The 15050-nt window shown below is 39.5% G+C and overlaps 1 protein-coding gene across 8 annotated transcripts in view; it reads left to right on the top strand.

Annotated features, from left to right (window-relative positions):
- RAP1GDS1 (Rap1 GTPase-GDP dissociation stimulator 1) overlaps positions 1 to 9411 on the top strand; it is a 137220-nt gene extending 127809 nt beyond the window's left edge. For all 8 annotated transcript variants that reach the window (XM_080682862.1, XM_080682859.1, XM_080682866.1 and 5 more), the window contains 2 exons: positions 296 to 424; positions 8728 to 9411. In XM_080682862.1, the coding sequence (XP_080538988.1) occupies positions 296 to 424; positions 8728 to 8855 (257 nt within the window). In that variant the 3' untranslated portion in view covers positions 8856 to 9411. The remainder of the gene's footprint in view (positions 1 to 295; positions 425 to 8727) is intronic.
- The last annotated feature ends 5639 nt before the right edge of the window (positions 9412 to 15050 follow it).

Genomic DNA, 15050 nt, shown 5'->3' with positions numbered 1-15050 from the left:
TACCATCTTTTCTGCTTTTGTATATGTTTAACAAAAGATTTTTAATTGCTTCATTTAAAAGGAATGTTTTAATTCTAAATATTAGTTTAAACATAAAATGTTTGCTGAAATTTAGCACTCTCTACCTTTTTTTTATAAGGCCTGAATTTAGTATCATATGTCTAGATCATTATTATTTATCAGTCCCTTTTGGAAAGTTTCACATGATCAGTTTCTAGAAAAGGAAGCAATGTTTACCCAGATTGTATTGGTTCATAAACAATGAGTATAACTGCTACTTTATTTCCTGTTCTAGACACTGCTGAGAAAGATCTAGAAAGTGCTAAACTTGTACCGATTTTACACAAACTGCTAGCAGATGAGAGAAGTGCTCCTGAAATAAAATATAATTCCATGGTTCTGATCTGTGCTCTCATGGGATCCGGTAAGTATTTCTTCTATCATTTGATTTCCATCCATCAACATATGTTTGACATTATTAAATATAAAATAATAGTAAATGGTGGCTTTGGGTTTAAAAAACATTAGAAATTAGTTTATGGAGGTTATAGCATTACTTTTACATTGAAAATAGTCCCAAAAGGTTCTTACTATAATAAAAAACACACACTATATAGCAAATATAAGCTAAATCAGTATTCAAAATCAATACCTGTAAGTTTTATCAACCTTAAAATATTGTTTTATATAAAGAACAAGTTCTGATTTTTATGCCATGATATTAGCTAAAAATTTTTTAAAGAAATTATTGGCATGTCTTGTGGTATATGTTCCATGGACAATTGAAAAGAATGTGTCTTCTGCTGTTATTGGGTGGAGTGTTCTTTAAATGTCAATTAGATCCTTTTGGTTGGTAGTGGTGTTGAGTTTCTGTATTTCTGACTAATCATTGTTGAGAAATGAATGGTGAAGTCTTCAACTATAATGATGGGTTTATCCATTTCTCCTATCAGTTCTATCACTTTTTGCTTCCCATGTTTTGTAGCTCTGTTGCTAGGTATATTCAACTTTTAGGATTGGTATGCCTTCCTGATGGATTGATCTTTCTACCATTATGTAATGTCTCTCTCTGTCTCTGGTGATTTTCTTTACTTGAAGTCTACTTTATCTAATATTAAAATAACTACTCCTTTCTTCTTTTGAATAACAAACACCCTTTTAGTTTCAGTCCGCTATATCATTATATTTGAAGTTTAAGACAACATATTGTTGGATCGTATATTTTCTGTTTTGTTGGTATATAGTATTATATTAGTTACATTAGTTTCAGGTGTATAATATAGTGATTTGACATTTTTATACCTTACGATGTGATCATCTGTCACCATGTAAAATTATCAATGATTATACTCCCCTTCATCTTTGTTACACACCCTCCCTCCTGGCTACCCATCCTTTTGATCTCTGTTTCTGTAAGTATATTTTTGTTTTGTTCTTAGATTCAGCATATAAGTAAAATCATACATTATTTATCTTTCTCTGTCTGACTTCTTTTTTCACTTAGCATAGTAACATCTAGGTCCATTCATATTGTCACATAATATTTCATTGTATATAAATACATCTTTATCCATTTATCTATCACTGAACACCTAAATTGCTTCCATATTTTGTCTATTGTAAATAATGCTGCAGTGAACATAGTACATCTTTTACATCATTTCTAATTTTTCAATTACAGTTGACATACAATAGTTTATTAGTTTCAGGTGTGCACCCCAGTGATAAGACATTCTATAACATATTAAGTGGTCATCCCGATAAATCTCATACCCATTTTACACCATATATAGTTATTAGGATATTATCAACTATATTCCCTATACTGTACTTACATCCCCATGACTATTCTTTTACTACCAATTTGTTCTTAATCCCTTCAACTTTTTCATCCAACTCCCCTCCCATCTGACAACCACCAAAATGTTCTTTATATCTATGTTCATTTATTTTGTACTTTACATTTAATTGTTGATAGATATGTATTCATTGCCATTTTATTCATATCTTTTATCTTATTTTTTTCTTTTTCTTCTTAAAAAAAGACCCTTTAACATTTCATGTAATACCGGTTTGGTGTTGAACTCCTTTAGCTTTTTCTTGTCTGGGGAGCTCTTTATCTGTTCTTTGATTCTAAATGATAGCTTTACTGGTTAGAGTAATCTTGGTTATAGGTACTTGCTTTTCATCACTTTGAATATTTCTTGCTAATACCTTCTAGCCTGCAAAGTTTCTGTTGAAATCAGCTAACAGTCTTGTGGGAGCTCCCTTGTAGGTAACTAGCTGCTTTTAAGATTTTCTGTCTTTAACCTTTGACATTTCAATTATGATATGTCTTTGGGTTTATCTTGTTTGGTGCTCTCTGCACTTCCTGGCTTGTATGTCTATTTACTTCACCAGGTTAGGGAAATTTTCTCTTGTTACTTTTTACTAGTAGCCTTGTGCACAAATCCATGCACCAGTAGCTCTCTGCGGGGCCTGGCCACTCCACGCCTGCTGCTCATAGGCTCTCCGTGGCCCAGAGGCCCATCCGCGCCCCGGCCTGGCCAGAGGCCCATCCGTGGCCCGGCGCAGAACGCTTGCCTTATCGCTGCGGCGACGAAGCAAGCATTCCACTAGGCCGCTCACGCTGCCCTCTCTCAGCAGCCGGCCCCCAGGGCTGGGGGACTCCAGGGCTGAGAGGACTGGGCACTGCCATCTTGTGGCTATGGGCGCCACCATATTTGTGATGGAATGATGGCTAATTTGCATATTACCCTTTTATTAGATAGGATAACCCATTGTATGCCATAAGTGTCTGTAGATGCAAGCAGCGGACCTTCCCCACATGCCACGTGCGTCTATTAAGGAAAAAAAAATGTTTTCCCTAAGTGGCTGCCCTGACCAACTTTAAAATAATTTTTCATGAGAATTTTCAGCTGAAAATATTCAAGAACACCCGAATTGTGAGTAATATATTTATTTTTATAATATTCATTGCAAATTGATTTTTTTAATTAAATTGAAAATATCATGGTGTGTGGGAATGGTTTCCGTGTGGCAGTTAACTGGTTAAAGTAGGTTTTCAATTTCTTGCTCTCTCTCTTCTCCTTCTGGCACCCCCATGATGTGAATGTTGTCCCAGAAGCTCCTTACACTCTTATTTTTGTATTCTTTTTTGCTGTTCTGATTGGGTGTTTTTTGCTTCCTTATATTCCAAATTGCTGTTTTGATTCTTGACTTCATCTACATTACTGTTGATTCCCTGTAAATTATTCTTCCTTTCAGGTAGTGTATCCTTTATTTCTGACTGGTTCTTTTTTATAGTGTTGAAGTTTTAACTTCATCTACTCTTCCCCTAAGTTTGTTGAGCATCCTTATAGCCAGTGTTTTGAACTCTGCATCTAGTAGATTGCTTGTCTCCATTTTGTTTAGTCCTTTTTCTGGAGTTTTGTTCTTTTCTTTCATTTGGGACATGTTTCTTTGTCTCCTCATTTAGACAGCCTCCCTATATTTGTTTCTATGTATTAGGTAGAGCTGCTATGTCTCCTGGGCTTGGTATAATGGCCTGTATAGTAGGTGTCCTGTAGGGTCCAGTGGCACAGCCTCCCAGTTCACCAGTTCTGGGCACTCCAAGTGTGCCCTCCTGTGTGGGCTGTGTACACTCTCCTGTTGTAGTTGAGCCATGATTGCTGTTGGCATGTCAGTGGGAGGGATTTACCGCTAGACTGATCACCTGCAAAGACTGGCTGCAACCACCGTAGAGAATTAGCTGTGCAGGAGCCCACCCCACAGAGCAGGGCTTGCATTAGTAGGGCTCTGGTGTCCTCTGAGTGTGTCACTTGTGGAAGTGGTTGGTTGGTGATGCTTTGACGTTGTCTGAAGCTGTCCACTGTGTGTGTTGTCTCTGGGGCCTCCCAGGGGGTTCAGGCCAAGGTCAGCCATTGCCTGTGTTCTGCCCGGGGCCACTCAACATGAGGTACAAAGCGATCTGAAGATGATTGCTACTTGTGCTGGGCTTAGAGCTGTCCAGGAGAGGCCAAGCTGCAAACCAAGATTGGCTGCTAGGCCTGGGCCCACTTAGTGAGAGGTATGGGGTATTTTGAGGCCAGATACTGCTTGTTAGCGAGATTTTAGGAAAGTCTGAAATAAGACTTTTTTTATGTGGAAAAGCCACTGGAACGAGGTTGGGTGGGCCCTCAAGTCAGTGGGGCAGAGTCTCAGGGAATCACCAAGGCAAAACAAACAGTGATAGCCAGTTTGATGGAGACTTAGCTTTGGGGCTCACCTGCCAGCTCAGTGTAGTTGTGGCTTCTTTATATCCTTGTTTATAGGACTTCCATTCAGCTAGATTTCAGGCAGTTCTGAGTGATGGTTGTTCTGTAGTTGAGTTCTATATTTGTTGTGATTGTGGGAAGATTCGAGTAGTACATTTACCTACACCACCATCTTGACCAGAAGCCCCATCTGGAGGAAGGGAAGCGTTAGCAAGGAGTTGAGATACAGACTTTGTTCTGCCAGTGGACAATTAAAGCAACAGGGCATGCAGGCAGAGTTGAGTGCATGAGGAGTTTCATTGCCTGGAGAGGGGATGGACTGGTGGGGTGTTAAGATGCATGCAAAGAAGCCTGTACAGACCCTGTTTTGATCAGATAGTTAAAGGAACAGGGCACATCAAGAATGACCCAACCAGCCCTATTTACATCAGGCTGCCCCACCTGCAACCCACATATCCCTCCCAATGACAATCAGCCTGCCAAAACTATCCAATACAATCTATACAGAGACCACTCTTCCAAGGCTGAGAGATACAGCTCTTCTATCAAACTCATAGGAAGAAACAGAAAGTCAAAACAAAATGGGGAGACAGAAGAACATGCCCCAAATGGAGGAACAAGAAAAAACTCCAGAGGAAAACCCTTAGTGAAATTGAGATAAGTAAGTAATTTGCTTAATGAACAATTCAAAGAAACAGGCATGAGGATGCTCAACAAACTTGAACGTACAATAAAAAAAACCTCAGAGAGCACTTCAGAAGAGAGAAAATGTAATAAAGAATCAATCAGAGATGAAGAATACAAAAACTGAAATGAAGAATACATTAGAAGGAATTGACAGCAGATTAGTTAATAAAGAACAGGTTAGTGACATGGAAATCACCCATCAGAACAATAAAATGAAAAAAATAGCTTTAAAAGTATATATATATATATATATATATATATATATATAAAGGCTAATATGCAAAGTGTCCCCTCAGGAGTTCCACCGGGAGTATGACCACTTGCTATTATGTGCACTGACCACCAGGGGGTGGCGCAGAATGAAGGAAGGCCCTGGTTACCGGCCAGGCTTAGGGACTCTACCCATGCATGTATTTCATGCACCTGGCCTCTAGTATAGTATAAGAGATTGCTAGGATAACATCAAGCATCCTGACATTCACATTGAAGAGATTCCAGAAGGATAAAAGAGAGAGAAAGGGGCAGAAAGAATATTTGAAGAAATAATTTCTGAAAACTTTCCTACCCTGGGGAAGGAAACAGACATCCTGGAACCACAGAGAGTTGCAAACAAGATCAATCAGACTCAGATCAAGACATTATAATTAAAATGGCAAAAGTTAAGGATAAAGAGATAATCTTAAAGACAGCAAGAATTAAGTCACATACAAGGGGAACCACATAAGGCTGTCAGCTGATTTCTCAGAAACAACTACAGGCCAGAAGGGAGTGGCAGGAGATATTCAGAGTACTCAAAGAAGTACTATAAGAAAAGAATCTACAACCTAAAATATTATATCCAGCAAGGTTATCATTCAAAATAGAAGGAGACATAAAGAGTTTCCAGGCAAGCAAAAAGTAAAGGAGTTCACAGCCACTAACCTAGCTTTACAGGAAATGTTAAGGGGTCTTCTTTATGCAGAAAAGGCCATAACTAGAAATAAGGAAAGAAAAAAAAAATGATAGCCAAAACTGGTTTGGCTCAGTAGATAGAGCATCGGCCTATGGACTGAAGGGTCCCGGGTTTGATTCCGGTCAAGGGCATGTACCTTGGTTGCAGGCACATCCCCAGTGGGAGGTGTGCAGGAGGCAGCTGATCGATGTTTCTCTCTCATCGATGTTTCTAGCTCTCTATCCCTCTCCCTTCCTCTCTGTAAAATATCAATAAAATATATTTTTTAAAAAAACGAAAAAAATGATAAAGGCAAATCCTATCTAATAAAAGAGCAATATGCAAATTAACCATCACTCCGTTACTCCCACAAGCCACGCCCACCGCCAATCAGGAGCAAGTATGCAAATTAACCCAACCAAGATGGCTGTGGCCACAGAGAGACCAGGAGGGAGGCTTGGGTTTCCCCGGTGATGGAGGAAGCGAAGCTTTCCACACACCCTGGCTGGCCCAGGCCTCCACTCAATGCTACAAAGTTTCAATTATAGAAGATAAATAAATCCCAACAGAAATGGCTGCCGCCACGGAGTGAACAGAAGGCTTGGCTCTGCTCCAGGCTACAAAGTTTCAATGGTAGAAGATAAATAAATCCCAGATACAGGGCCTCCACTTGGGTCGCCGGGGGACATGGCCAGCCTGCAAACCACCACAGGCCCCTTGCCCAGGCCTCCCCATGCCCCAAGGGACACCCTTCAGGGCAAACCAGATGGCCCCCACCCATGCACCAGGCCTCTATCCTATCTAATAAAAGAGTAATATGCAGATTGACCATCACTCCAACACACAAGATGGCTGCCCCCATGTGGTCAAAGATCCTGCCCCTATGTGGACACAAGATGGCAGGGGAGGGCAGTTGGGAGGGACCAGGCCTGCAAGGGAAGGCAGTTGGGGGCAATCAAGCCTGCAGGGGAGGGCAGTTAGGGGCAAACAGGCTGGCAGGGGAGCAGTTAGGCATCAATCAGGCTGGCAGGGGAGTAGTTAGGGCGTGATCAGGCTGGCAGGCAGAAGTGGTTAGGGGCAATCAGGAAGGCAGGCAGGCGAGCAGTTGGGAGCCAGCAATCCTGGATTGTGAGAGGGATCCCAGATTGGAGAGGGTGCAGGCTGGGCTGAGGGACAGCACCCCCCCCATGCACGAATTTCGTGCACCAGGCCTCTAGTCTATATATATATAAGGCTAATATGCAAAGTATCCCTTTGGGAGTTTGACTGCGAGACCGGGAGTTTGATCGTTCACTATGACATGAGCTTATGACCAGGCCCCAGCTGGCAGCCAGAAGGCCCAATCAGCCCTGATCACCAGCCAGGTCTAGGGACCCTACCCGTGCATGAATTTTGTGCACTGGGCCTCTAGTATAAAATAAACATAGTTAATCAACCACTTAAAAAATTAATCGGAAGGTTTAAAAATAATAGTAAACATAAAAAGAAGTACAATAATTAATCAGGAGTTACACAAAACACAAAGATAGAAAACATGTTGTCAAAAACAGACTCGAGGGGGCCATAAAAAGGTAGTACTTTTAAAATTTAATTGAACTTAAATGCTTATTAGCTGAAAGTAGACTGCTATGGATATGGGTGTATATATATGGAACTCCTGGTAACCACAAACCTAAAACATACACAAAAAAGAAGAGAAAGGAATTCAATCAAAACACTAAAGAAAATCAGAAGGAAAAAAATCAAGAAGAAAGGAACACTGGAGAACAACAGAAGCAATGAACAAAATGGCAATAAGCACATACCTATTAATAATTACTCTAAGTGTAAATGGATTAACTGATCCAATCAAAAGACACAGAGTGGCAGAAGGAATTAAAAAACGTGACTCCACATGCTGCTTACAAGAGACTCACTTTAGATAAAAGACACACAGACTGCGTGTGAAGGCATGGAAAATGATATTCAATGAATACACAGAAGTTTTAAATTTTGATAAAGTCCACTTACCCATTGAATGGTATTGACACCCATGTCACAAAAATCATTTGACCCCCTATATGAAGTTTTATTTCTCGGCTCTGTGTTCTGTTCCTTTGGTCTCTGTATCTGTCTTTATACCAGGACTATGCTGTTTAATAATTGCACTTTTTAGTAAGTTTTGAAATTAGGAAGTGTGAGACCTTCAACTCTTTTTTGTTTGTTTGTTTTTCAAGCTTGTTCTGGATATTCAGTCTCTTGAGATTCTATGTGAATTTTATAATGGGTTTTTCTATTTTAAATAAAAACATTGGTTCTAGTTTTATACCTCAATCTCATTAAAGTAAACCATCAATTCGAGGAATGCTGATTGCTTTATACTTACTGGATCTCAGTTTTCCATGTAGTAGTTCTCAGAGTCTTACAAGTCCTGTATTTTCCTGTAATTGAGGTTAAATAGAACAAGAAAAGCCAGAAAGAGGAAATCTAAAAGGGAGCCTAGTGTCACAGAATTTGTTGAATGGATGTAAAGTATAACCTTTTTTTTTTTTGCCACAAAATTAAGCTGAAACAGATCTAAGTCACTAACCTTCATATTTGAACTATATAACTAAAACCTTGAGATCACACAATGAGCTCTGTTTAATTATAACTCATTATCCTAATCACCCTTAGACCATAAAACTTGACATCTGATTTATCTTTATATTAATGTGGCAAGTAAAGGTCCTCTGATTTTATTTATTTATTATTATAACACATCTCTAAAGATGACCTTTCTAGGCTACTATGGTGTCTTTTTTCTTGTTTTATCTATCATCCAAATAAACATTTTGGGTATATGTGTCTGTTAAATTGATTTTTGTCTTCCAGAATCTCTACACAAGGAAGTACAGGATTTGGCCTTTCTAGATGTTGTATCCAAACTTCGCAGTCATGAGAACAAAAGTGTTGCCCAACAGGCCTCTCTCACAGAGCAGAGACTTACTGTGGAGAGCTGAAAACTGCCCCTCCCTGATACATGGCATCATCCTATCTCTGGTTTCCCCTTTGCCCTCCATCCAGGTGCCTCTTCTGGTTCATTCTCTTCCATATCACTTGTGCATGCGTGTAATGTTGCAGTACCAATTGAAGAACTCTGTAGGTACCTGCCTAATAAGATTTCTAAAACCCATAGTTAGTGTGAACATGAATTTGTCAAAAACAAGTCTCCACCCATAACTGTTCTTTTGTATTCCTGTTGCTTGAGCTACATTAAGTAGAATGTGCATGTTGTAGTCCTATGATGATGTTAACTTGGTACTACATAATGACTTGCTCCTCACACTTGGTAAACTACATAATAATGTACTGGTAAATTAGCAAGAAACAAGAATGCAGCAGGATCTGTCTAGCTTATTAAAGATGATATTGAATAGTAAAAATAGCTCCATTTTTTTGGTGCTTGGTAAGCACAGTGACCAAAAAACTGTATGGCTGTTCATTCATTAGTCTTACCTACTAATGTCAAACTCATGGTACCTAGAGTTAAATAAAATCCAGTGCTCTCACTCTTTACCCTATGGTTTCTCCTTCTTCCTAACTATGTAGACTCTTGAAACTGCCACAATCTTGGCAGAACTTCCTGGGGTTTTTAATTTCATGTTTAATTGGCTGTTATCAGTAACCTGATGTTGAAAACATTTCTAGTTTTCAGTATGAAACTACGGGGTTGAAGAATCCCTTTTACACTAGTACATCTTGGATTTTTGGCTATATTTTAGATTCATATATATATATATATAAATATATATATATAAATATATATATATATATATATATATATATATATATATATACATACATACAGTTTCACCTTAGAACTTTTTCATCAACTAATCAGGGTTGTCCAACACTTGTCTGTAAAAGTCACTTTGGCATTTGTTTTCAACTAAGGAAACAAATATAGCTCATTGGAGACTGGATTTTTTCCCCTGTTTTTCATCATTCAGCTCAAAAGCAAGAGGTTTCTTCCCAAAGTCCTTTTAAATCATATTAGAACTTGCTGGACATAGGAAAACATTAAGAAGTCTTTGTCTAGATTAAAGAAAGGAAGCAGGTTATAAAGCCATAGTAGCCATTCCAGTTCATTCTGCAGGTGGCCTCATACCAGTAGCTGTTAGAGTCCCCACCTCCACTTCCCACATGGAACTGCAGATCCTAAAGGCTCTCAGAAAAGGTGACAGCGCCAGGACCCGGGAAAGGAGAAGACCTCCTTGGAGAACCATAATGTACTCTTCACTGCCACTACCACCACCAAATGGATTTTTAGAGCTTTGAAACACAGTCTTTGTAAATTAATCAAAGCATCCCTGTACATACCTGCCTTCTCCCTGTGCCCAAGTTTGACAAACAGTGGCTGAGAGGTAGAATAGGCTGCAATGTGGAAGGACTGCAGGACAGAATGGGCAGCCAGGGGTAGCGGCTCCTTCCTCTCCACATGAGATGGTGTACATCTGTAGGTGATCAAAGTTGGACTTTGGACTCTGAAACAGCTATAATTCAAGAAAGTTAAAACCCCAGTGGAGGTAAAGAACCCTTTGACTGATTATTCCCTTGATGCCCAAGAAAGGGACTGCTATATGCTACACTTACTGCAAGAAGGATCTTGTTTATTATCTTCTCCTGGAATGGATAGTGGACTATATTTTATTATAGTTTTGAAAGACATCTGTAATGTAAAGACTGTCCATATTAATAACTAAATAAATAAATTGTATATCAAACCATAATGGTGGCATCATTTGGTTTGTTTGTATAATTTACTTCTATTTCCATCTCCTAGAACAGTGCTTTACTCATTGTTGGTGCTCAGTAAATATTTGTTGAATGAATTCCAATTTCCATGAAACTTCCATACTGCCCAAAAAAATTCTAGATAGATTGCTAGAGAAACTGAGATTTAGATAATTGTCTGACTTCAGGGATTTTTTTTTTTTTTTGAAGGTAGGATCCTTCCCCATTATACAGAAAACCTCAGAACAGAGGCATCCACAAATCATAGATTTGAGAGGCGCCATTCTCTGTCAACTACCAGCAATCAGTTTGCTGATATGCTAGAAACTCCTCTCCAGCAAAACAACGTGCAATTCAAATCAGCAGCTGTTCTACAAGAGACCAGAAGCCTGTGCCCTTATGGTGACAGAGGTCCACCACCCTGGGTGATGTGCTGCTATGCTGTGACAGTGGGTAGGAGCCCACAGACATTACTACCTTTACCTCCTATATCTTAATGGAGGCCACCTTTAGCTTGCTACCCACTAAGAGTGCTTTCTAAGGGAGAGAATGGGAGGTGCAGCACCACAAAGCTTGAATTATCACCTTGTGCCAGAACTAGAGCACAGATGAAGAGCAAAACCAGAAATGAGAGGGAAGAAGATGGGTGAGTGAAATGCACTAGAATGTGTTCCCACCCTCTCTCTCCCGCGGCATTTGCTCCTTGGAATCCTGTTAACCCTCACCCAAACAGCAACCCCACTATACTCAAAGCAAAATTGACTAAATACTGGGCCACAATCCAGTGTTGCCCTTGCTAAAACACGTTTTGAGCATACTGATAGCAATGGCGATGTGGAACAAAATTCTTCAGTTCTAAAACGATTTCCTCTTGAATGGAATAGAATGCAGCTCTCAGATATAAGCATTCATGTGAAGTGTTCTGAGAAACCCTGCATGTGTACATGTGAAAAAGAAACGCTCTTTGGTATCATTAGAAGGTTTATCTAATTCTGCTGAACATAAGAGGTGAAGATGTGTATTACCTTGGTGAGCATTACCCTTTATATCCAACTGTAATAGAATCAGTAAGTTTAAAAGCCACTTCTTAACTCTAAGAAGACATAACATTTGAATTATACAAGTGTCTATTAAAAAGCACCTAGTGATTTTAGGGATGAATCTTCATAGCTGTAGCCAGGAAAACTGAGGATTTTTTTTTTCAAAGATGAGATCTCTTATTTTACATACATACATGCATAATTATATATTGTGAAGCTTCAAAGATATGTGTTTTAAAGGTGTGTCTAAGATGTGCTAAGTATTTTTAAAGTGTGATAAGTACAAAGAGTAAGGTCTTTAGATACTGTCTGATGTGTATCACATCCTGGTTCTGTTCATCACCAAATACCTTACTCTCTGGGCCTGTAAGGAATTAATATGATGAGTTTAATGTTCCCTACTTAATAAGATGAGTTTAATGATCCCATCATTAATATGATGAGTATAATGATCCCTGCTTCTCAGGGTTTTCGTGACAATTGAAACCTAGAGATTGAAGGTAAAGTTGGATGGAACTGTGATACTTTATGGTCTAACCTACACTCCCCTGTCCCCGCTGCAGGGTTCCCAGCTAAAGGAGCTCAAAGAACAACCAAATGGGAGACAGAGTGTCTATTAATAGTTTGAGGAGCACCCAGTTGTCAATGCAGAATGTAACCCCTTGTTTCCTTCCCGCAGAGACTAAGGTAGCCAGGTCTACAGAGCAGGCCTTGAATGTAGGTCCCCACTAGTACTTCTTTTTCCTGTCTCTTCATATGTCAAGTGGAAAGAACAGTAAGTAGCTCAGTAATCTTAGATTTTATTGTTACTAAGTCAATATAAATGAGGCTATAATGCTATGAGTTTTTTTCTCAATATAGAAAAAATCCTCCTTCCCGTTTTCCATGCTGCCCAATTATCTGTATATATAAAATATATCTTTTTATATACATACCTGTTCATGTATATGTCTTTTTCTTAAATATAAATGGTATGTGTTTTGCATGAAGGCAGATGGTAGTGAATCCACTTGTGACGGCCTACTTGTCATTATGGTTCTTGACTAGACAGGCAAGATCCCTTTGATGTTGGAGGTTTCCACGGGTAACTGCTCTTTATATGCCATGAATGGCCAGCTACAGTATTTGAAGCGGGGTTGGCAGGGGCCAGAAATGAGTCTTGAATAGAATTTATGCTCCTTTCTAAATTTAATTTTTTATTATTTCCTTCTTAGTTGACTTTTAAAAGTTTATTTCCTTAACCACACTTTGTTTCTGCCTAGAAAACAAATAAAAACATTTTACCAAAACTTTTTAGCTATCAGAGATTCTAATGTAATGGCCTAATGGCATGTCAAAAATGGACCATATACTCCTCTATTTATAACACTAGATAGGAACTTAGTATAATGACAGTTCACTCATTATAATTAGACCAAACTTGGACCATGTAAGCATTGATACCCACAATTTTCCTGATGTCCCATCAGTCCCTTGCTTTCCTGCTGCCTGCTGTCACATTTTTCCAGTAAGAAGTGTAGAGTCTCCCACTTCCCAAGGCATCCAGAGGATCCGAGTGATGCATGAGCAGCCCTGTTCTCACAGCAACTGCCCTGGTTTCTCTGGTCCACAGCATCATTGATGCAGCCTTCAAGGAATCAAAATGGAGCGAGTTGGGGGGTTAAGGCACAGAAACGGGGACTCAGGTGAGAAGTGATTTATCCCAGACCTCAGAACACATTTTTAGAATTTGTCCATGCTGAGAGGTCCGTGGTTTTTCTGGTAGGCATGCGTGCAATTTTAATCTTCTTAGCCATTAAGAATTAAAGCCATGTTCAGTGGCATGTAGCACTTCATAGTATCTAATTGGTTTTGGTCACATTTTCCATTTCAGGATTAGGTTGTAAGAAAATTAGCTAGTTTATTTATCCTCAAGAAAGTATAAAGCCTAACTCGGTCATACTTCGAAGTATCTTACTTTGGAGTTTGGGATTTGTTAAAAAATCTTTATTGTTGAAAGTATTACATATGTCTCCTTTTCCCCCCCATTGATCTCTTCTAGCCCGCCCTCCCCTCCCACCCCAGGCCATCACCACACTATTGTTTGTGTCCATGGGTTATGCATACATGCATTCAAGTTCTTTGGTTGATCTCTTACCATCCACCCACCTTCCCCTGCCTTCCCTCTGAGGTTTGACAGTCTGTTCCATGCTTCTATGTCTCTGGATCTATTTTGTTCATCAGCTTATTTTTTTCATTAGATTCCACATATGGTGATTTTTTAATTAAATAATTTTAAAGATATTTATTATACTTCTGTTACCTTAAGATAAAAAATTTTAAAGCTTTAACCAGACTTCCAGTATATAAACTTTGAATGTAACAATAGATCTCTTAAATATATATATATTAGAGGCCCAGTGCCTGAAATTCATGCACGGGTAGGGTCCCTAGGCCTCGCTGGCAATCAAGGACGGCCAGGGCCTTCTTCGTTTCATGCCGCACCCTGGTGATCAGCACAGGTCACAGCGAGTGGTCAAACTTCCGGTAGGTTGAACTCTCAAGGGGACAATTGGCATATTAGCCTTTTATTATATAGGAGATATATATATATATATATATATATATATATATATATATATAATCTATTTTTAACTAAAATTGAGAGACAACACTAAATGTTGTAGTAGTTACTTTGTCACTTCCTGCCTCCCAGAAATCCTGAAGAATTCTGAGGGGAAGAAATTCTGGGTGTACCCTCAGATTACTGTAAAAAATAGACCCTTCTATGAGTGCTCACTTTGATTTTTATAACCATACCTCCTTTAAAAATAGGCCTCCCTTCTAGTCACATGGTGTTTTTGTTTATTGGTTTGTTTTTAAGTACTGCCATTTATAGAACAGAGCCACGCCTGCTGCTATGTCCCTGCCCTCGTGGTGGCCATGCACTCAGATGCAAACCCCTTCTCCCAAGGCTCTCCCAAAGTCAGCATTGCCCCGCTAGGACCAGAGCAGGTTGGCCACCTTCTTATCCTCCATCCATCGCTGTTCGGCTCAGCCTCACCGTGCTCAGCCCTGCCATGTCCAGCGCGGGCACATCAGACGAGTACCTATAATTAGAACTTGTGAAGGAGTGAAGGTTGAATTGTGCTTTGAGATACACAAAGCCATGTAGATTGCAACTCAACCCAAGAATACCAAGAGCCGCCCTAATCAGGGTAAACAATGGGGAGGGAATATTAACCTGAGTAACTGATTTCAGACCCATCTCTGCAGGAATCCAAAATAGTCCCTGATTTCAATGGAGCCAACCATCACTAGACGATTTCTTCACCTCGCACTCCCTCTTTTAAGGTTCTAGAATGCAACCTATTCCCCATCATGCCTCTCCTACAATGATTT

This window comes from Plecotus auritus (genome assembly GCF_963455305.1).
Source record: "Plecotus auritus genome assembly, chromosome: 1".
Classification (NCBI taxonomy): Eukaryota; Metazoa; Chordata; class Mammalia; order Chiroptera; family Vespertilionidae; genus Plecotus; species Plecotus auritus.
This window is presented reverse-complemented; position numbering and strand designations above follow the sequence as displayed.